A 23,976-nucleotide genomic window follows, 5' to 3' on the forward strand; every position below is an offset into this window, starting at 1 on the left:
TGAAAATCTAAGGTAATACAGGATGTCAAGAACAAAGGTACAGGCCGAGAGATGTCAAGCAGAAGCTGGAGAGAAGTATCCCAGCAGCTCTCATCTGTACCCCGAGCGTCTCGAGGATGTCCTACCAAAACACTTTAGGTAAACAGGGGGCTTGTGACTCAAGCCTCCAGCCCCAATAGGTGCAGAGAAGTTTCCTCGCCTCGGCTGCACATGGCTCGCAGAAGTTTGGCTGGAGCAGAGAGCCGAGCCTGGGTGGGAGCGGCAGTGTAGTTAGTGCTGCAGGCGGCGGCGGCGGCGGCAGAGCAGCAGGAGGCGGAGGCGGAGGCGGGCGGGGGGAGGGGAGCGGCTGGGGGGGCGGAGGGGGCTCTTGCCGCCACTGCTCTCTCGCCGCCTCTCCCCCCCGGCGGGAGCCGCTCTCAGCCTCTTTGCACTAGTCGCTCCGCTCTCTCGGTCATGTGACCTTAACGTAACCGGACAGGAAAAGCCCCGCCGCCGCCGCCGCCGCCGCGCCGGAGACACCGACCGCGGCGGCAGCAGCAGCAGCAGCAGGAGAAGGAGAGGCGGCGGCGGGGAGGAAGGCACGGCCAAAGCTGCCCAGCGCTTCCTCCTCCACACCCCCCGCCGCAGCAGCACCGGCGACAGGTAAGCGCGCACCGCCTCCGCCTCCCGGGGCCGGTGCCCACGTGCCGCCCCCGGCCCGGGCTCCGGGAAGGCGGAGGGGGGGCGGGGGCCACCGGAGCTCGCAAACGGTTCCGGCAGCGGCGGTGGCAACAAAGACGACGAATGACCCTCGTCCCGAGGCTCCGGGTGAAGGCAGGCGGAGGGCCCGGACCATACGGGACCCGGTTCTGGGAAGCGAGGGCAGGGGCGGCCCGTGGGGGCGGTGGCGGCTGCGCCTGGCGCCGGGGCTCTGGCCGCCTGACAAAACCATCCCCCGGAGCCAGGCGGTGGCGAGTCGGCGGCGGCTCCATCCGGGGCTTTGCGGGAGGGGGAGGGGACGGAAGCCGAGAGGGCGGGCGGCGGATCGGAGGGAGGGAGGGAGGGAGGAAGGGGAGGGGGGCGATTCGCGTTCCGTTCTCCGTCGCCGGTCCCTCCCTTCCCGCCGCCACCGTGAAGTACGTCCCGAACGGCGGCGGCTGGTGAGCGTCCCGCGCTGGAGCCCCAAGAGGCGGGCCCGTCAGGTGCGTAATCCTCTCGACGCCCCGCAGCCGCCTCCTGCTGCTGCCGCCGCTGCTGCTTCGGCGGCAAGGCCGCGAGCTGCGGAAGTGGGTTTGGGGGAGGGGAGCAGAGAGGGAGGGGGAGGGGAGGGATCCGGTCCGACCGGAGCAGGCCCGGCCTCTCTGGCGCTTCTCCCAGCTGCAGCGGCTCCTACAGCTGCTGCCGCTACTGCTGCGGCTCCGCCTCCCCGCTCGCGGGCGGGGGCGCGCACGCGCGCTTCCGGCCTCTTCGGGTCTCGCGCTGTCTGCGGCTCTCGCGCGCGCTCATCTCCTCTCCCTAGCTGGGCCGCCCCCGCCCCCGGCGCCGGGGCTGTTGCGCCGGCCGGGGCGTTGCGCACGGCGTAGGCGTCGGCATTGTGTTAAACTCCGCGGGACTTGGGGAGAGCGAGCGCGCGCGCGCACGCGGGCTGAGGGAAGGGCGAGCGTGCGGCGCGGCCGAAGTGCGTCGCCCCTCCCTTCCCCTTCCCTGCGCCCCCGGGGGCTGGGGGCGGGGCCGGTGAGACCGGAGGGGCCCGGGGACCCCGCGCGGCGCGCCCCGGCTCCGCCCCCGGCCAGCCCCCGCCCCAGGGGCTCGGAGTGGGGTGGAGCCCGCAGCCGTTGGGCGGCTCTGGGCTGCCCAGCGCGTTGGTCTCCGTGGTCGCCGCCCGGGTCGCCTGCTGAGGCTGGAGCGGGTATTGAGCGCGCCGAGCCTGCGGCCTTGAGCTTCCTCTTTACGGGCGATCTGCGCCGCCTAAGGCCGCGCTGCCGGATCGGAGCTGCGGTTGCCGCCTCGTCTCGGCACAGCCCGCCGGGCTCCGGGAAGGGGAGGTTGCGGCGCGAGTCCGGTCTGGGGCCCGAGTCGTCTTCCGGGTGCAACGAGACCCCCTAACCATTCATTTTTAAACAAGACCGCAGTGGGAACCGTTAAGTGAGAAGCTGCGTAGGAAGCAAGGTTTTTGTCGGCCTCAGCTGATGGTGAATTAAAGAGGCAGTAAAGGGAAAAGCGAGGAAGGGTAGTCGAATGGGCAGTGTGAGAGTGGTTACTCCTGCACCATTTACTGCACGAACTTCCACCCGCCGCTGGAACTCCTAATTGTGCCCCGGGGAAATAACCCGAGCTCTTTACTTCCCCCACCCATTTGCATTGTTCATTTGTTCTATCATCATCGTACAGTGGGTCTGCGTAGTGTATGAGTGAGCCTGGATGCTCTTCGTTTTCACAAGTTATTGTAGTAGAATAAGGCAAAAAGAAGGTCGGGATTTCAGGCTCACAGAACTCCAGGGCGGTCTGGTTTTCTTTAACAGAGGACTGTCCATATAGACCGTATAGACCCTGACGGCCCAATGGTGTACAGAGCATTAGCATTTGAGTCTGCAGCCTGAAATTATATTATAAAACGAGAGCATAAGCTGAAAATAACAGATTGGGCGGGGAGGGGGCATTCCTAATAACTTTAGTATGTAACCAGATGTTTGTAAACTGTTGAAAGGCAATTTTTAAGAAGAAAGTAATTTTATCACTAATATTGCTTTCTTTTAAACTGATCATTTCTCATTTAATAAACGTGAAATTTGTGTTTATTTTCTAGCCAAAAAATTGGCCTGTAATTGAAACCTTTATAATATCTAAAAATACAAGAAGTGATACACCCGTGGTATTAAATGCCACCAAAAGTTAACAGTGGAGGAGCTTACTTATGGGAATATAAACCACACATAAAGTGTTATTCTACAGTTCATATTCGTATTTGCCAGTTTTAAAGCTTTTCAAAAAAATACGTAAATAGGTTGGTGCAAACTTTTTCCAGCAGCAAAGTAAACACTAGACAAGTTTTAAGTCACAGAATAAAAACTTCCAGTGACAACTTCTTTAAAAAAAAAAAAAAAGACTAATATAAGCTTTGCACTAACTTCCAAATTTTGCAGTATTGTAAGATCAGATAATATAAAAATTTACTTACCACCACACCCCGGAAGGAGATGCCTCTTGTAACCCTTTGATTTCAAGTTATCTACTGCTTGTCCTTGAATACCAGGGTGTGCTTTCCCCAGTTTGAGAATTACTGGTCCCAGTGAAGAAAATACCTAAGACCTAAGTGTGGCATCTGCTTGGGACCAACTTCTTTAGGGTAGGGGATCCACCTGATATCTCTCAGTGTCTCTTGATGCTTCATCCAAAGAACCACTCCTCTTTCCATCCCTTTCCCTGTTGAAACTTTGAAAAGCTGGTCAAGTAGTGTGCATCAGGCACAAGAAAGGATGATTGGAAGAACTGCTGATATCCTACAGATTTTTATAATAAACTTCAAAATGCATCTGGCAAAAAGGCAAGGCAGTTTTCCTATTTCCTTGAGTTTTTGGGGTCTCTGAACACAATCTTGAAAATATAAAAGGGAATTGATTTTTTTTTCTGATGGGAAAATTATTGTGAACATTCTAAACATTAGATTGAGAGCATTTTAAGAGCTTTATTATACTCAATAAGTTTATAATTTTCATTGGCTCATCCTAGCAGCTCTAGAGATTGAGGCAGGAGGAATGTGAGTTCAAAGCCAGCCTCAGCAACTTAGCAAGACCCTATCTCTAAATAAAATAATTTTAAAAGGCTGGGGATATGGCTCAGTGGTTGAGCACTCCTGGGTTCAATCCCTCGTACCAATTTAAAAAAAAAAAAAAAAGTGGAATCAGAGCCCTGCATGGTGATAACACGCTGTCATCCCAGCTACTGGGGAGGCTGAGATGGGCCAGTCTGGGCAACTTGGTAAGACCCCATCGCAGAACAAAACAAAAAATTCAGGGTGTAACTCCATGGTAGAGACCTTACCTAGCATGCAATAGACCCTGGGTTCAGCCTAGATACCACACAAAACAATGATTGACAATCCAAGACATTCTTGCATGGTAGAGACCAAGTTAGAGGTTGATGTTTATACCCAAACATACAATCCCCAGTTCACATGCATGAGGTATGTACCATGAGACTTTTGTTCTCATTATAAGAAAGCTCACCATGTAAAGATAGGAATTTGTAAAGCACTTATAGATATGTGGACAAATATTTTTGGAACTACTTTTCACTTTGCCAGAGGTTTCAGTGTACTATTCCTTAAAATTGTGTGCATTGTCTAAATTCAGCACAGAAGGAAGATGAATAATCATCTGAAAACAATTTCAAAGTGAGTATGCATTCTCCTGGACCAGGCTGGTCATTAGATTCTCCAAGTCCCCAAAATGATTTTGTAAAGTGGTTGTCCAAAAGTGTGGTATTACAGACCTTGTGAATCCCCAGGGTCCTGTCAAGTGTTTGAGATCAAACTGTTTTCATAATAATACCAAGATATTATTGTCCTTTCAATGTGTTGACATTGGGAAAATGCGCATAATTCAGTGAGCCAGTATTTTCCAAATAACCAGTGAATTATGTTAAATATCATACGTGGGAAAAATTCCATTCAAAGTGCATATACCAATGAATTTTAGCAAAACAAAGAAGGAAAAGTTCAGTCATTTCTACAGTTATAGATTGCACAACTAGCCTTTAAAAAGCTAACACTTATCCTAAGTTTTGGTGTAATATCAAAGAAAAATATTCAGAATTACCTGATATTTTGGCTATTTAAAATAAAGAGAATTGAAAAAATATTTAAAAAGCCACTTCACTATTTTATATTGTTTCTGAAAATACAATTATTTTCATTAAAACGTTATTCATTAACGTGTAGTGGGGTTTTTTAAATCAAATCCTTGTAAATTTCTAAGTTTTATATTTTCTAAAGGTAAATATCACTAGTTGTAAACTACATAAATTTACAAAATTTTGTTTGTTTGTTTTGGTACTGGGCATGAATCCAGTACCTTAAGCATGCTAGGCAAATGTTCTACCACTAAACTATGTCACCAGCCTTTTTTAAAATTTTATTTTGAGATAGGACCTCATTGAACTTTACAGTCTTTCTGCCTCAGCTGTAATTACAGATGTGCTTCACCACACCTGACTTAAAACAAAAGTTTTCTAAATGATTTTAATAATTTTAAAGAGCATAAAGGGGTCCTAACACCAAAAAGTTGAGAAACTCTTTTAAAATAGGGGGTGTGGCTCAGATACAGAGTGGTCACCTAGCATGCGTGAGGCACTGGGTTCGGTCCACAGCACCACATAAAAATAAAATAAAGATATTGCATCCACCTATAACTAAAAAATAAACATTTTTTAAAAATACAGAAATATACTATTCAAGTCAGACCTCAGTTAAACACATTTGCTACTAGACCTGTAAGTGATTATGTTTTCTTCAGACTAATTTTATTAATCATCATATGGCACATAAAAAAGGAAGCCTCTACTTTGGTTAGTAGAAGCAGATTAGGGTTCTTAATTTTGCTAGGGGTGATCATATGTAGGTTTCTTTGAAGTTAATTGTAGCATAATTTCTTTAGAATTATCACTTTAATATCGACTTTTTATTAGCCATAATTCTCTGACCTACTTCTAACTTGACACCTAAAATATCCCTGATATGCCCCCCTTCTCACTGCAATTTACATGTGGAAATTGAAAACTAATTTAAATGTAAACATAAGCAAAATATTGAAAAAAACAAATCTTTTTACCAATGTAGTGCTTTCCAATGTGAAAATAAGTGCTATTCTAATTACTATGGAAGAAGGTTAACAAAAGAAATGTTAGGGAAAACGTACCAGCTCATCATCACTACTAAGATGCCTTTCTTATCTCTGAGTTGCAGTTTTAAAATATGTTGAAATTCAAATGACCACCTCATACAGGTTCCTTCATGGATTCTCCAACATTAATTTTTAATACTACTAATTGGAAAGGCAGTTTTTATCCTAATAAGTGGTCTAAGCTACTTGAAAGAATCCATCTTACTTGTGAGTAATTCTGCTTTTGTTGCTGATGTGCTTCATGCATTTTAGCATTCATTTATGCTTCACTTAAATAAAATCAAGGACTTCAGAGAACCCTTTTAGTGCCCTTGAAATGGGTAGTCTAAGTGGTGTTTAGCATCTTCCAAGAGCTATTATCTTTAGAAGGTGATTCATCAATCCCCAAAAGCCGTTTTAGTCTTCACTTCTCATACTGAAAGTGAAGGAAGAACTTAGATTGTCAGAATGTAATGTGATTATATGTGTCCCATTCAGCTGCATCTCCAAAGTAACTTGTTTAAGCACCAGCCCAGCTGAAAGCACTTGAAGCTGGGCGGTCAGTGTCCTGTAAAAGATGGAAACAGCGGCAATCCAAAAACAACAATAAAAACGCAAAGCATTAAATAGTTTAAAAGATGATCTATACTTGGCTTTGGAAAGTTTTGTTGAGAGGGGGGTGTTTGTTTGTTTGTTTACTAATTTTTTAAAACATTTTACATATATACACATAAAGAAAGCATTCTATAAAAAAACAAAAGCCAACTTTAAAAAACTGCCTCTCCTCTTTTTAAAGTTCCATTTATAGTGTTAAGTTTTATATAGATCTTCAATGTCCTGTCATTGCCAGCCCTTTGTCACCAGGATCATTTAGAACTTTGAAAAGACTGGCCTGGTGGCTCATTCCTGTAACTAACCCCAGCTACTCTGGAGGCTAAGGTAGGAGAATTGAAAGTTAGAGGACAGCCTCAGCAATTAAAAAAGAGAAGAGTGGGGAGTTAGGTATATAGCTTAGTGGTAAATGACTTAAAAAGTTTGCTTAGTGTGTATGAGGCCCTGGGTTTGATCCTCAGTACCACATGTGCATGCACTTGCGCGCACGCACACATACACACACACAAAGAGAACTTGGAGTAGTGCTATATGGATCCAGGCAGGTAGTGCCCAGAGAATGAAGCATATACCCAGAAGACAGGCTTCAGCTTATTTGTTAGCCATTTGAAGAGCAGTAATTTAAGGACATGACTCTTGAGTCAGATAGCCTGGCTTCTCTGAAGACCACCAGACATCACAGAACTTCTGAGCCCCAGACCAGCATCACCTATCAACAGGCATTCTTTCACCTCCACATCTGGAGGGAGGGGGCAAAGAGGGAGAGGCTTGTCAGTGTCTCCAACCCAGCATGCTCTTCCCCACCCACCTGGGATTTTGTCCTTGTTCCACCTGGTGGACAGCACCACCTACCCAGCTATAGAAGGAAGAAGTCTAGGAGTCACCTTGGGGCCTGCTGTTCTTCCCCACCCTGCTGCAACTGACCCACAGGCCAGTGTTCTTGATTTTTTATCTTCTCAATATCTCTGGAATCCTGCCTAGCCCCTTCCTCGTGATCCCCATCATCTAGTTCCTCATCTCTCTTCTAGACCACAAAAAAGGCTCCTCTGCCTGCCCTTTGTCCCTCCTCCCCAGTTTGGGCAGTTCTGCACCTGCAGCCACGTAGTCTTTGCAGTGGAACTATTCTATTGTGTCATAGGCTTAACATCCTTTTGGAGGCTTCCCATTGTTTTTAAGATAAGGACCAAAGTCCTTACCTGGGCCTCAGTGGTGCCTCATTCTTCCCAGGCTTTTTGCCTTGCAGGGTCATGATAAATTCCAAAGTAGACTCAGAACCTAATTACTAGCAGCAAGAAACACTAAGTGACATATTAAATTGAAAAATTCTTCCAAAATATAATACACATTAAGTTGATGAGAGTTTCTTAATTCAGCCCAGGGTTTTTTTTTAAAAAAAAAAAAAAAAGCCAAGCTTTTATCCCATATCGCTCAGGGACCAGGTGTGACTGGAGAACTCAGCAATCTTCTCAGTCGTTAGCAGTTTGTCTAGCAAAGACTGAATGCAAAGCTAGGCACGAGTGAATGATAAGGACTGTGTGTTAGCTTTCCAGAGCATTGGGCTGCCGAACTAACCAGCACGTTCACAGATGCTCCAAGGCAAGAAGAGCATTCTAGGGCTGGGTCAAGCATGGGTACACGCATATATGTGTGAACATGTACGTTTATGTCTATGATGAGCGTGATGAAAGTAGCATGTTCAGAAGTCCAAGCATAAATTCTAAGCTACTGTTCACACAGCCCATCTCCCAACCTGGGCTGAATTAGAGATGAGGTGGCTGAGTGCTCCCCTTGGAGAGCAGTGAGTGTTATACACTGTTAGGAGCCCAATAATGGCCTGGCCATTCTGGGCCCTCTGGGAAGAGAAATTATCATTCCTCCACTTAGCTCATCCAGAAATTGTGAGTGAAATATCATTTTGTCTCCATGATCATCACACTCCAATCAAAGAGGATCTTTATCGTGGTTGTTTTGAAGTGCTGAAGATCAGACCCAGGGCGACGCACCTCTAGGCCAGTGCTCTACCACTGAGCTACATCCCCAGCAGAAACTTGATTTTTAGTAAGGGCTTAGATTTCAGAACAAGCTCCACACTTGATAATCACTTTGTAAAGATCACCAAACTAACAGTCTTGCATCAATAAATAATTGGACACTTTAATGTCATAAAGAGTTTATGTTGTAATTTTTTTGCAAATTGAAAAACCTTTTCATATACTGAATGTAATGCCAGCTGTCCTTCCCCTAGAAGGATATGCTGATAATATGTCCTTCCTGCTTCTTCATGTGCAAAAGTCCCTGTCCCTGTAGGGTTTATAAATAGCTTGGTTCTGATTGCAGAATAAAGAGAGAGCATCACTCTGGACCCCCCAGTTTAGAGGTTGATTGGTTGGTTGGTTGGTTGGTTGGATGGTAAGTGTGAAATCAAGGAACTGGATCAGCACTGGAGTACATTGTGCAGACTGAGCAACAGTGAGATGGCACAGTCAAAGCTATACTCAGGGGTCAGGGCTTCTTCCTGGGGAGTCATAGGAAAATATGGAGCAAGACAGGGCCATCAGATTTGCCCTTGGGAAAGTTCACTCTGGCTGTTACAAGGTGGATGGGTTAAGGAGGCCAGAAACGGGAGGTGGATTGGGAGGTAAAACTAAGATGAGGAGTGGGGGAAAGTTTCAGTTGAGGCAAGGTCTAAAAGAAAGGGAGGCCTGAAGGCTGTGCTGAGATTCTGGTTTGGTCAAGGGGGTGTGGGACATGCATTGAGGTGGGGAATACAGAACAGGCTTGTGCCCCGGGTTTTCATGGTCTCTTGTAGAAGTGTGAGGAGGTATAGGGAATTTGATTTACATCTACTGAGTGTAGGGTTCCTGTGGGACACTGAGCAGAGGTGGATACTCTCACCAAGAGCATTGGGAGGTGGCTATGGACCAGGCATGGAGAGCACAGCAAGAGTACTCCTTGGGCCAGACAGCATAGCACACACTGGTTATCCCAGCCACTCTGTAGAATGAGGCAAGAGGATCAAAAGTTCAAGGCCAAACTCAGCAATTTAGCAAGGCCCTAAGCAGTGTCTCAAAATAAGATTTAAAAGGGCTGAGGATATAGCTTAAGTGGTTAAACGCCCCTGTGTTCAATCTCCAATACCAAAAAAAGGGTAGGGGGCCTCCTAGGTAGGGAGCAAGGTGACAGCCTGAGTTGAGGCCAAATGAGAGTGGTGACCCCAGCACCATAAAGGAGGACTTATCAATGCAGAAAAAAGGGTATGAAGTACCACAGAGAGGCCGAGGCCAGCAGCAGAGGTCTTCCCTGACCCTGGTGAGCCTGTCAGCCCAGCAGGTGGCAGGGGCTGCACCTGTCCTGAACAGGAGGTCAGATGAGCAGATGCGGTTTCCCTGGGGGAGGGGTGACTGCCTCCTGGGCCTCCACAGCATTTTTGTGCAAGTTAAGCCTCATGGAAACAGTGGGGGGTGGCCAGGAAGAGGTAAGGGGAGACAAAGATTTAGAAGAGGGTGGTTCTGTCCCTGGGGTGAGGGGTGGGATGGAGCAGTCCTCTCTATTACCCCTTCTTTTCAGGTAATTCATATATAGAAAAGTCTAGAGGTTTTGTGTTTGATCTCAAGATTTTTTTAAAACTTGACCTGTGCATTTTTCCCCATGTAGATTTTGAGCATGCAACTCATCCTCTGGTTTTCCTCCTTTGCTTTTTTAATTTCTCTGAGAGCCATGCACGTGTTCTTCCCTCTATATTTGAACACTTATGTTCACCATTTCTTGATCTAAGAGATGTTCTTAAATTGAGATCCTAAAATAGCGAGTAGCCTCCCTTATAAAAAAGAACATTCAGCATTTTTATTGTGACTTCATTCTTGTGGGTTGACGAGTACATTTATATTAGTTTGTGGAAAGAGAGGGAGCCATACATTTAGCTATGTCAAAGAAGAGAGTGCTGTATGTATCCACTCATGTAAAAACTAAGAACCTTGGAGCAGGAGATGAGGTTCAGTAGTAGATCTTGTGCTTAGTATGCTCAAGCCTTGATTGTATACCCAGCGCGCGCGCACACACACACACACACACACACACACACACAGACACACACACACAAATCTAAACAAAATTAAAAGAAAATTAGATGCTGACAATTTAGCTCAATGATAGAGCACTTGACTAGCATGAGTGAGGCCCTGAGTTCAGTCCTAGCACTGCAAAAAAAGAAAGGGGGAAGAGAAGGAAGGAAGAAAGAAAAATATTAGTAGTATGTGACACAGAGCTCATTTTCCTTATGTTATAGTGAGTTTTATAAAATTAATATTAAAAGAATACAAGAGCTGGGCAAGGTGGCACACACTGGCAATCTCTGTGATGCCAGCCTCAGCAACTTAGCAAGGCCCTAAGTGATTTAGTGAGACCCTGTCTCAAAATGAAAAATAAAAAGGGCTGAGGATGTACCTCCATGGTAGAGTGCTGGGCTAGTAAATGTGAGGCCCTGGGTTTGATCCCCAGTTCTATAAAAAGAAAAGAAAAAGAAAGAATAAAATGGGCGAAGCTCATGTAGAGATGCTAGAGGAAATAAGAGTGGCCAATTAATATAAAATAATCTTTAAATTCATAGAAAGTAAAAAAAAAAAAAGTGTTCAGCAAAGATTCTTTTAAAAGTGGTAAAGCAGTAATTAAATATGCCCAGTATTAGCCAGAGGGTGGAGAAATGGGTGAATGGCTGGGCAGCTCTCACATTTTGTTTGTCCATAGTATTTGAGTCTTTGTCTTTTTTTTAATTATTATTTATTTGGTACTGGAGATTGAAAACCAGAGGCTCTTTATCACTGAAGAGCTGTATCACTGAGCTGCATCCTTAGCCCTTTTTATTTTTATTTTGACACAGGGTCTTGCTAACTTACCATCCTCTTGCCTCAGCCTCTGGAATTGCTGGGATCACAGGCATGTGCCCCTGCACCTGCTGTATTTGAGACTTCTTAGCAAGTGTATATATTTAAAAGTAACAATAAAAATATGATATTTCCAGCACTCCACCTCTGAGCTATATCCCCAGCCCTGGAGAGATCTTTTTGCATTGCAGATGTTATCCCTTTGTTGGAGGAATATTTTGCAAAAAGATTTTTTTCTCCTAGTCTTTACTTGTTATCAAGTAAACCTTAATTTGAATTCCATTCTTGAACTTACTGAGGCAAGCTACCTACCCTCTTTAAGCCAGCCTCCTTGTTCATAAAGTGAGTAGCAATACCATAACTATCTCCAGTAAGTAAGTGTAAAACTAAATGAACAGCATATGGACATGAGGGGCTAATAGTAAGCCAGCCAGCCCTTCATGAGCAACAGCCTCTCCTGTCCTGGAGGGATAACTGGTGATGTGCTTGATATTTCTGTCAAAGGTGTGGGACTGAAAGCTGCCTAGACCCACGGGTAAGCCAGGACATAGTCAGTATGTGGCAGGGCAGCACTTCTCAACTGGGTCTCAAGGATGTGATACCTTTTGCTGGAGAAAAGGTAGGTGAATACACTGGGAAGGGGTTGCTCTGACACTAGGCAGAACAGCTTTGAAGACAAGCTTCGAAGTCCTCCTGGGGCGGTCAGGTTTCTGTGTAATCACAGTTACTCTGCAACCTGGCTGTGTCTGTGGCTTTCATCCAGACCCCATTTCTTTTCTGTCTCTCCTTCCTAATTCTGATCGTTTCACCTTCATTGGACAGACAGATCCTGTGCACCTGTTAGCCCATCTCCCTAGTGGAAACAGCATGCAGAACTCTAGCACTATCTAGTGCCACAACCAGGATAATGGCGTTGATGTAGTCTAGCTGCAGAGCTTGTCTGTCATCACCAGAATCCCTCAGGTTGCCCTTCGGTGGCCACACCCGCCTGCTCCCCGCCCCCCCCCCCCCACTGCAAGTCTGTTCATTTCTATATTTTCAAGAGTTGTATACCAAAAGAATCACATGGTGTGTGACCTTTAGGGATTAACCTTTTTCTCTGAGCATAATTCACCCAAGCTGTATATATATCAATACCATTTCTTCACATGGCTGAGTAGCTTTCCACATAGGGACACACCAATTATTTCTCATTTACTTCTGGTTTTGACTCTTGGGAATGAAGTTGATATGGACATTAATGTACAGGTTTTGTGTGAATGTGGTTTTCATTTCTCTGAAGTAAATCCAGAAGTACAATTTCTAGGTCACATGATAATTGTGTGTTTAGTTTTTAAAGAAATTGCTATTTTCCAGAAGTAAAGGAAACTGAACCATTTTGCATTCCTGTCAGCAACATATGATTGGTGCAGTTTCTCTACATCCTCATCAGCATTTGGTACTACTGTGACTGTGTTTTATTTTAACCATCCTGATAGGTGTATAAGGATATTGTGTTTTGAATTTACATTTCCCTAGGGAATGGCATTGAGCAATTTCATGTATTTATTTGCCATCTGTATATCCTCTTTGGTGAAATATCTCTTCAGGTCTGTTGCACATCTTCTGTTTCAGTTGTTTTTTACTGTTGAGTTGAGAGAATGTGTGTGTGTATTTTGGTTGGTTGGTTGAACATGCTAGGCCAGCACTCCACCCCTGAGCTACATCCCCAGCCCTGGAGAGATCTTTTTGCATTGCAGATGTTATCCCTTTGTTGGAGGAGTATTTTGCAAAAGTTTTTTAAGATATTTTTCTCCTAGTCTTTAGTTTGTCTTTTCATCCTCTTAACAGAATCTTTTAGAGAGCAAAAGTTTTAATTTTGATGAAGTTCAATATATTATTTTCTCCTTATGAATGTTCTACTGCCATGTCAAGTGTAGAAACTCTTTGCCTAACCCTAGATTCTGAAGGATTTCTCCAAACATAGTATAGTTTTGTGTTTTTCATTGAAGGCTGTGGTAGCTTAGGGTTCATTTGTATGTAAGGTGTGAGGCTTAGCCAAGTGCTGTCTGCCTACCTTGCTTGTGGAAGTCAATTGATCCAGCACCATTTTTTGAGAAGGTTCTGCTTCTGTATCTGTGTCAACAATCATTGTATATTGTAAAATTTTGTCTAATTTAAGATAAAGTAATTGAATTTCTTTCAAAAATTAATTGTGCATATTTACTTGGGTCTACTTCTGGGTTCTCTGTTCTGTTACATTGATGCCTGTGTGTCTCTCTGCCAGTTCCAACGTTTCTAACTTCATGCCAGTATAATGCATCCTGAAAATAGGTAGATTGATTTTTCCCCACTTTGTTGTTCTTTTTTTAAAATTGTTTGAGCTACTCCAGTTCCTTTGCCTTTACATACGCATTTTAGAATAATTTATCAAAAAAGTCTTGAGGTTTTGATAGGAATTGTGTAAAACCTATATATCAGCTTGGGGTAAACTCATCTTTATTATGTCAAGTCTTTCTATCCACAAGCATATTGTGTCTGTCCGTTTATTTAACGCTTCTTGATTTATTCCCCAGCACATTATTGATTACAACTCTGTGTTTTGTTTTTTGAGTCATTTTAAATGGCATTACATTCTTAATTTCAGTGTCCACACACACATTCATTACTAGATTGGTATATTTATCTTGTAGGCTTATGACCTTGTCAAACTTATTTATTGATTCTAGGAGTTTTCGTAGACTCCTTGATTCTCTCCATTGCAATCATGTTATCTGCAAACAGGGACACTTTTATTTCTTCCTTTGCCTTCAGAATGTCTTCTGTTTCATTTTTTGCATAGTTGTATTGGTGAGTACCTCCAGAGAAAAGGGACATCTTTGCCTTGTTCCAAAATATAAGAAAGTATTCACTTTTTTCTCAGCAAAAATTTTAATGTTGATCTGTGTGTTGTGGGCTTTTATAAATGCTGTTTGTGGAAAGGGCGTGATCTAGGGATTTGGGAAGCTGGGCAAAATCTGATAGTTTCTCTACTAGTTTGCTGGGGTGCTGTTTGAATAGTAGAAATCATAGAATTTTTATTGGAACAATCAGATTTAAATTTTGTTCCCCCCCACCTTCAGATGGAAGGCCTGGGGCAAATACCTTACCCATATCAAAGCCCATTTCCCCCTCCACAAAAGGGAGGCAGAGGCCAGACCTGCTTCCTCCCTGGATTGGTGTTAAGAGTGAAAAGGACAGGAGAATGTATGAGGGATCTTATCACCTGCATGAGCATGAAGAGGAGCTAGAAAACCCCTAGAGTTAGTAAGGTTTCCATCCTGCCTTACTAGAACTCCACCCAACACTTTAATTAATCAATCTTTGTGGAAAATCGAACAAATTCTGACAGATCATTAGAACATGTATTCGGGGTCTGCAAAAGACTCTCTGTTCCAGGAATATTTGCTGTGCCAAGGACTCGATGCTTGGAGGTAGACAACCTAGTTCTCTTATCGGCTTCTCCACATACCATCTGTGTAAACTTGGGCAAGTCACAAAACCTCCTAAGTTACGGCATTTGTTGTCATCTATAAGCCGGGAATCATGGCAGACCTAATTCCTAGGACTGTTATGAAGACAAATGAGTTAATTTATGGACCATGTTTAGCAATGCCTGACATGTTCGATACCTGCAATGACATGTTAGTGATGATCAGTATTGATGACTATAAAGGACACATTCTGATTTGTGAATCACCTTTCTTAAAAACAAAATTGTTTACTTTGCAGATATTTAAAAAAATGGATTTGACCAACCATGGACTTATTCTACTGCAACAGTTAAACGCTCAGCGAGAGTTTGGTTTCCTGTGTGACTGCACGGTTGCAATCGGCGATGTGTACTTCAAGGCACACAAATCAGTTCTTGCTTCATTCTCCAATTACTTTAAGATGTTGTTTGTCCATCAGACCAGGTAACTAAAGTGGTTGATAATAATCTAATGACTATGGACTTCCTAACTCCATGTCCCTCTGTCCTCTGAGCACGCTCTTTGCCTTCATCCAGTCCATGGGTCTCTCTGCCTCTCCCTAGGCTCCTAGGTGCCCGGTTCCCTTGTGACCCTGTCCCCTGCCTTTCTTGGTTCCTCATGCTTTCAGCAGCATTTGAGAATCACCCACCTCTCTGCCCCATGCAGCCCCTCCCCCTCTAGATAGCCTCAGTGGGTGTCACCTGCAGGGTCTGGATGGCAGGTCCAGGTCCATTCCAAAGCCCTCCACAAGCCCTTCTGTCAGCAAGCTTTCCCCAGGGCTCATTGTCTGAGCCCTCCCTCCTGCGGCCCCAGTGCCTGAGCGTCTGCCAGGCTTACAATAAGTCCTTCCTCTTAGTCCCATTCTGATGAGAAGCTGGAGCACATGAATTCCCCTAATTTCCCTCTTTTCTCTCTTTCCTCAGGTTTTCCTCTTCCTCTCTCTCCTAAGTGTCTTAGAGAAAGATCCTCTTGGTGTCTGAGGCGAATGGTCCTCCGACCTCTCTTGTGCCTCTCAGGTCTCCTTCTGTCCTTCATACTTACTCTTGGTCCCTTCCCCATGCCCCGCTGTTCTGTGGGAGATCAGGACCCTCGCCTTGCTGTCCGCTTGAGTGCAGCTCTGTTCTCCTCTAGTTGACTGTGAACGTTCTCAGCAGAGTCCCCTGTGTCCTCTTGTGCACCTTCCTCATCTCACGCTCTTCCTGTCATTTGCACCGTGGTTTCCTCCCATCACTCCGCTGACATCGTGTCTCAAAGGTCACCCTTTCTCCCAGTGTCCATCCTACTGTCCTCAGCAGCACTTCTGCTGTCTTCTCCCAGCTGAAGCAGGATTCACCTGATTCGTGTGACTGAATGCCCCTGTTCTTTACCTCGGGGCCCAAGCCTCCCTCAGCTTTGGGCTCCCTTGCCCTCCTTGTGCACTCTCCTGTGAAGCCAGTGCTTATCCTAGGTCTTGCCTTTGCTGCTGGGAACTTGCAGGTTATAGCTCTGGCCACCGTCTTTCTGTTTGCAGAACCCATTCCCAACCCCGGTCCCCCATCCTGGCAACCCACTGGTGACTCAGCTTTGACTGTCCCCTTTATCTCACTGGCATATCCAAAATGAATTCAGTCTCTACCCTCAAGCCCCCTGACCTGCCTGTTGCATCTCCAGGCAACCCAAGCTTAACATCTCTTTCAAGTCACATTTTATCAACCCCCAGATTGTGTTTCCTTCAAAATACCTTTCACTCTTGTCCTTCCGTTCTGGCTTCCATTTTCTGTCATTCGTTTTCATATCCTGTCAGGTTGCTGTCCCACACGCTGTTTGGTTGCAGAGTGCCTTTGATGGGAAGCTACTAAACTGGGTGAGGTCTTTGATGATCGACCACAAGGACACCCGTTACATAAAAAACAACGTTCAGGCTCCTTACTCTGCCCGTGGGTCTGGAGCCTGATCCTCTGGCCTCGTCCCTCGGGGACACTCCACCGTCTTCCCAGGACCTGATGCAGCTGCCCTGGCTTACTCACCATTCCCTGAGTCCAGCGCTCACAGCCCTCTGCCATGGCACCTCCCTTGTCAAGCAGACAAAATAATCAAAAGTGCCCTCCTTCCTCCCTCATGGGTATGACCCCAACACTATTCGTGCCACTTCCAGGGGCTGTACGTTTTTCCCAGATGGTTGTTGTTTGTGTTTTTATTTCCACTCCTCATTTGTAAGTTTCTTGAGGGCAGAGATGGGGTTTTACACAGCTTTGTGGACACCACGGAAGATAATTGAGATGTGGGCAAGCAATAGAACAGCCACTCAGTAAACATCTGGAGGAGCAAAAGGGCCAGTAACAAAATAACAGGATTGCAGGCTTAGTGGCGACAGCAGGTTGGACACATGGCTAAGTGGTAGAGCACTGGCATAGCGCTGGAAGGCTCTGGGTTGGATCCCAGCAGTGCGAAAAAGAAAGAAAGAAAGAACCCTTTAACTCTATTGTGTTAGAGACTTCACGACCAATGAGGTCTTGGCACTTAGTAGCTTCAATACAGCGAATTAAATGATCTCAAAAAGGATATTTTAATTTTGAGGAGTAAATGCAATGTAATGGGCTTTCGTTAAATGCAGGAAACTTAAGTCTAGGGTAGTGAACAAGTGTCTTTCTAGTAAGGGAGTGTGATCTTGTTGTCACAGGAGGTCCTAAGTTTAAGCAGTAGTGTGAATTACACCAGAGGTGACAAGAGCAGTTTGGGCAGCTACTACTGGCCAGCCTTGTGCAGCTCCAGGTGCAGAGTGCAAGGTCACTGAGGCAAACGCTGGCCGGAGGCCCAGAGCATGCCACATAGCACTGTGACCACGCCTGGCACTCAGACTCAGAGGACAATGGGAATCTTCAGGTTTTACTTAGGGTATTTTATGCCCTGTAGTTACCACTAGATGTCTCTGTCTCTGTCTCTGTTTTATGTCTAGAGACTGAGCCCTCAAAAACGAGCTGTTGCAGGGTAGGTCTTGCCAAGTGCAACCACTGATGATGTTCAGCACTGTTTAAAATCCCTCACCTTAAAATTCTAGTGAAAGAAAAAATGAACATGGAAATTACCACAAACTGAACATGGAAATTATCTGACTAAACAAAAAATAAAACATTATTTACAATTTTTCCTGCATAAAATGTTAATGCCAAGCAAAAGTCCACAAATCATACATTAGGCGAGGTTATGTTGTAGAGGACTAGAAGTGACCAGAGCTGGTCCACAGTGAGCTGAGAGGTCAGGCTGCCCAGGAGTCAAGGATGGTGGTGGCTGGAATGTGGACATCTGAAACTTTGAAAAATGCCCCTGTTTTCTAACTGTGTGTGTGTGTATGTGTATACACATGAGCTTCTGCTTTAAAATTTTTTTTTAAACAAAGAAACTAAATTGGTGGCTGAAGACCTCCCTGGGCCCTGGGGTTCTGGCTGTGACCCCAAGATAGGCTGCTTTCTTTCCTCTGCCTGGCCCTTGGCCAGCACTGCCTGCCCTGATAGTCCTTATTCTCCAGCCTAACTCAAGTGTGGGCAGTGGGCTCCCTAGCTCCTTCCTGGCTTTGCCACTAGGGACTGTACACAGTTGCTTAAAATTTAAGAGGTTTACTGTGGAGTAACCATTCTCAAGGAGTAGACGGGACAGCCTATCCAACCAGAAGTAAGAGAAATTATAACACACTAAGCATTTTTTGGAAAAGGATTCTACATAATACCCTTCATGGATGCTTTAATGGTGGGGGGGAGGCCCCCTTTAAATTTCCACTCCCTCTATTTCCTCTTTCTCCCATGAGGACTGGTCTGGGAACAATATGCATCTCTGAAGGCATAAGTTTCCCTGGACCTCTGCCTGATTCTGGAAGGGTTCCTCCAGTGCCTTCCTCCCCTGGGAGATGACTGTTTGCATTACTAAAGTCATCTTCGTCACATAAAATTCCTGAAGCTTTTTTGATTATTAAATTTCACTAGAGTATCTAAATATATTATACTCTGCATATACTATTGTTGGCACTCCTCTTGTGCTAAAAGAAAACACCACCATATTTACATTCCTGTTTCAAGGAATATAAGTAACTTAAAGGAATAAAAAAGATTCCAAGTGAAAATATAAATGATCTGTGTGTCTTTTTTAAAAGAAAAGAAAAACAGTCACATTTATTCCTCCATTTGAACTGTCAAAAGGATGCTAGTTGTTTTTCTTTGGTTTGATTTTGAAGTTTATTATTTATTTATAAAATAAATAATAGTAATGAACCCAAGGGTGCTCTGCCACTGAGCTGCACCCCAAGCCCTTTATATTTTTTGAGACAGTGTCTCAACTATTAAGTTGAACTTGCCTTGAACTTGCAATCCCCCTACCTCAACCTCCTGAGCAGCTGGGGCTGTAGGTGTGCGCCACCAAGCCCAAAAAGGGATACTAGTTTGAATGCTTGATTTTCCTCTTTGGCTTCCATCCTCTGCAGTCAAGCACAAATAACCACGTGGTTATTTGTATGCAGTCTTCTTAGTATACACAATTGACGTCTATGCAGTAATTATTCAAAACTGTCCTGTCACAAGTCATTGTTCAAATCACTTTGTTCTATTTATAAATTTTAGCATATTAAAAAATATTCGATAATAACAAAATTAACATTATTACCAAAACATTTAAAAGAGAATTAAAATATCAAGAAGTCTTATAATCAAATTGTTATGAATTCTAAAAACATATTGAGGACGTAATCCCTGAAAATGCCTTGTTTATAGAATATATTCACTTGGTGGGTGATAATGTGCCTCATGATATGTAGTTTTATAAATCATTGATTTCTGATGATGTGTTAGAATTTCTGTCATTACTGGTGGTCTGAGGAGAGTCCTTGGGGACCTCTTCCTTATTGTTGCTTAATCAGGATGATGTTTCTGAAGCAATGCAGTAGAGTCTGAAATTCAGAAAATCACCTGTGCCACCAGCTGCTTTAGGTGCCTCAGATAGGTCACTTAGCTTTTGGTACCTCAGGTTCCGTATCTATCAATTGAGAATCATTTGCTACACAGAATTGTTTTGCTGCTCTGAAGTTTCTTAGTGAGATGGCTTTGGGACTAAATAGTCTAGATGCAAATCCCAGTTCTGCCACTTACAAACTCTGTGATACTGAGCAGAGGGTCAGTCCCTTGGCCACACCCTCACCTGGAAAATGAGCATGATTGGGAGTTAATGAGGGATTGCCCCTGCAGCCTGCTGGCGCTGATGCTAATGATTGCATCCGAAAGGGACCGTGTTGTGCCACAGCCGCTCTTTAATGCCACCTGGCAGCACCAGGAAGGTGACTGGCCTCTCTGCTGTCCCCATCAGCCCTCATGCAGGAGAGAGCCGTGGAGCTCCAACATTATGAGCTGTCCGTGCTAGTATAGCTCCCCGGGTCAGCTCAGATCTGAAGACACTTTCTAATCAGACTGTTTACTTACTGTAAAGATCTGCCGCTGAGCTGTGGGGTGGGTCAATACAGAACTCTAGACTTCTAGCTAAAAGCTCTGCTAGGCCAAGAGGTTCCAACAGGCAGAAATGAGAAACGTTATTTCATTGTTTTCATGTGTCTGTTTTTTTTCTTCTTTGGGCTTTATGTTATCATTTGAGACATCAACTGACATTTACTCACACATTTTACTTGTTTCTTCCAGCGAGTGCGTCCGTTTGAAACCAACTGACATACAGCCTGACATCTTCAGCTATCTCTTACATTTGATGTACACTGGAAAGATGGCGCCTCAGTTGATCGACCCTGTTCGGTTAGAGCAGGGGATCAAGTTTCTGCACGCCTACCCACTGATCCAGGAAGCCAGCCTTGCCAGCCAAGGCACTTTTTCTCATCCTGACCAAGTCTTCCCACTGGCCTCTTCCTTGTATGGCATTCAGATCGCAGATCACCAGTTAAGGCAAGCCACCAAGATTGCCTCGGCACCTGAAAAACTTGGTCGAGAACCAAGGCCACAGACCTCCAGGATGAGCCAGGAACAGGTGCCAGAGGCTTCACAGCTGTCGCAGCTGACTTCCAATCTGGCCCAGGTGAACCGGACAAACATGACTCCCTCGGACCCCTTGCAGACCTCGCTGTCTCCAGAACTGGTCTCCACTCCTGTTCCTCCCCCTCCTCCTGGGGAGGAAACCAATCTGGAGGCCTCTTCCTCTGATGAGCAGCCTGCGTCCCTCACCATTGCCCACGTCAAGCCAAGCATCATGAAGAGGAACGGAAGCTTCCCCAAGTACTATGCCTGCCACCTGTGTGGACGGCGCTTCACCCTCCGGAGCAGCCTGCGAGAGCACCTCCAGATTCACACGGGAGTACCCTTCACGTCCAGCCAGCAGGGGGAAAGCCGAGTCCCCTTGTCTCTCTGCAGCAATGCCGCAGACCTCGGGAAAGATGCTATGGAAGTGCCTGAAGCGGGGATGATCAGTGACAGCGAGCTGCAGCACATCTCAGACTCCCCCATCATAGATGGGCAGCAGCAGTCGGAAACCCCGCCCCCCTCTGACATCGCTGACATTGACAACTTGGAGCAGGCTGACCAGGAGCGGGAGGTGAAGAGACGGAAATACGAGTGCACGATATGTGGACGCAAATTCATCCAGAAGAGCCACTGGAGGGAGCACATGTACATACACACCGGGAAGCCTTTCAAGTGTAGCACTTGTGACAAGAGCTTTTGCAGAGCCAACCAGGCTGCGCGGCACGTGTGCCTCAACCAGAGCATCGACACCTACACCATGGTGGACAAACAGACTCTGGAACTCTGCACATTTGAGGAAGGTAGTCAGATGGACAACATGCTGGTGCAAACCAACAAACCCTACAAGTGCAACTTGTGTGACAAAACGTTCTCGACTCCCAATGAGGTGGTCAAACACTCTTGCCAAAACCAGAACTCAGACGTGTTTGCCCTAGATGAGGGGCGGTCCATTCTCCTGGGCAGTGGGGACTCAGAAGTAGCAGAACCTGACCACCCAGTGTTAGCTTCCATCAAAAAGGAACAGGAAACCGTGTTACTAGACTGAATGTTGCTTGTCTTTTTAAAAACTGTCATTTTTACAAAAACTATCTTCTTTCCCTTCCCCCCAGCTCAGAACTGTGCTTCTGCACAGTTCAGACTATGACACACACAGGTCCCTGTTCCCTTCTCCTCTTCTTCATCTCCCCATCCCAGCCCCACCTCTGGAAAGGCTTTGTGCATTATAAACCTGGAATATATTTACTTTAATTCAGGGGATATTGGAAAGATAATGGTCGGTAGTACTTGTAAACTTAAAATAGATTTTGAGAAGTTTTAGATTATTTAAAAGCATACATGGAACTAATTAAGGGTCTATAACAAAACAAAACAACGAGAATATAATTTGGTAAGATAAAATTATGACTTTCCCTGGGTAATGAGTCTTCCTTCTCAGAAAAACAATGTCAGAAAATACAGCATGCTTTTTAGAGATAAAGCGGGGCTCTGTACTATGCAAACCCTAGAAGGTGTGGGGAAACTTTAAACCCAAGAAAATGTTTTTAGTATTTATCCTCCAGGTGTCTTGTTTCAGAATGCACCCTTTGAGATTATGTCCAGTTAAGAGAAATCACTAGTTAGGAAATCTACTTTAACAAAACACAAAAAAAGTAATAATGTGATGGCAATCTTAATTTTTGGATAAAACATGACAAGCTGTGACTTTGTGTGTTTGTAAGAGAAAATGTGGACACTTGCTATAAACAGGTGAACTAATGCACATGCCTTAGCTAATTGCTGGCTTCTTTCCAAGTTGAACAACAAAATGCTGTATTTTAGTTTCTGACACATTTGTTTTAAAAGTCAGATTTGAAAGTACTATATAGATTGTCTTTCTGAACAGAAAATGACATGCCATTTTCTAGCAGTTGCCAGTGGGAAATTTGTTTCAGTACCAACCAGCTGCTTTTAAATCAATGTGTGCACTGCAGGGAAAAGGATATTGGAATATGCATCTTAAAGAGGAGGTGTGGGCAGGAAATGTAACTTTATTGAAAGTCAGTGCTAATACTTCACTGGGAACATTTGTTGAAGTATCTAAAATGGCAAAAAGAAATCAGGACAAAATCTGATTTGCCGTTTGGAGAAAAAAACTTAATTTTGATGTGTATTCTTTGATTTTTTGTTTTTTTTCTTAACACCTAAAATTTTCTCCACCGACCTGAAAGCAGTACAAGTTGTCCGTTAATCTTCCCATAGGCCAATAAGAGAATGAATGGTCTCACAGGACAAAATAGGAGCCAGAAGTAAAAACCGAAGGGGAGAGGGAAGGGGGAGAATAGTCAATAGCTATACTGTATGTACATGTTAAAAACTGAATATCCCATCATCCTATTGTATGTATAGTTGAGTTCTCAGATTTGTAAGTTTTTATACATCCTTTCATTGAATAAACATTTATTAAATGGGCATGTGATCTTAAGTCTTGTGTATCTGTTTCCCCAGAGAGATACAGAAAGGAGGCATGCATAGAAGCATTGAGCTGAGAGTCATTTTCCTGCTGTCTGCAGGACATTGGGTGTTTCCCCTAATCTGAGTGGCATCGTCCAGATGTAAAATGAAGAAGTTGATAACTGCATTGGGTCTTGAAATTGTGAGAATCAAACAAGTGAACTCTGCTGATGCTAGAAACAGTCAAAAGCCAACTAGGAACAGGCTTAGAGTCCATTTCCCTGACTTTCTTTAGAAAGAAGAAAAAAGGAGACCAATAGATGCTTGCCTAACAACAGGAATTCAAAGTACAATATAAACCGAAATTAATAAATAATGGTTTCTACTGGTTTAATCGTCATTTATTTTTGTTTGTGTGTTTGTTCTAATTAGTTATACATGGTAGTAGAATATGTTTTGACACATCATACATAAATGGGTATAACTTCTCATTTGTCTGGTTGTACATGATATTGTGTTACACAGGTCATGTATGCACATAGTGTGATAATGTCCGATTCATCTACTATCGTTCCTGTCCTCTGGTTGAACCTTAAAAACAATTTACTTCTCCCAACTCAAATGACAGCCTTGTACCAAGTTAATATCTGAATATCTGAAAAGGTAAATTAGGGGGAGCCTCTGCAGCCCTCCACCCACCCCGCCAACCTCCAGAGGCCTCAAAGTG

The 23,976-nt window shown here is 44.6% G+C and overlaps 1 protein-coding gene across 2 annotated transcripts; it reads left to right on the forward strand.

Annotated features, from left to right (window-relative positions):
- Positions 1–511: 511 nt before the first annotated feature.
- Zbtb2 (zinc finger and BTB domain containing 2) lies at positions 512–23,267 on the forward strand. Of its 2 annotated transcripts, none has more exons than XM_078018893.1 (3): positions 512–642; positions 15,101–15,285; positions 20,493–23,267. In XM_078018893.1, exons 2-3 carry the CDS (start codon positions 15,113–15,115, stop codon positions 21,862–21,864), a joined length of 1,545 nt encoding a protein of 514 aa, XP_077875019.1. In that variant the 5' UTR covers positions 512–642; positions 15,101–15,112; the 3' UTR covers positions 21,865–23,267. The 2 variants fall into 2 exon arrangements, with proteins under 2 accessions (XP_077875019.1, XP_077875018.1); XM_078018892.1 differs by lacking the exon at positions 512–642 and adding an exon at positions 1,036–1,181.
- The last annotated feature ends 709 nt before the right edge of the window (positions 23,268–23,976 follow it).

The sequence above is a fragment of the Ictidomys tridecemlineatus genome, chromosome 8 (assembly GCF_052094955.1).
Source record: "Ictidomys tridecemlineatus isolate mIctTri1 chromosome 8, mIctTri1.hap1, whole genome shotgun sequence".
Taxonomy (NCBI): Eukaryota; Metazoa; Chordata; class Mammalia; order Rodentia; family Sciuridae; genus Ictidomys; species Ictidomys tridecemlineatus.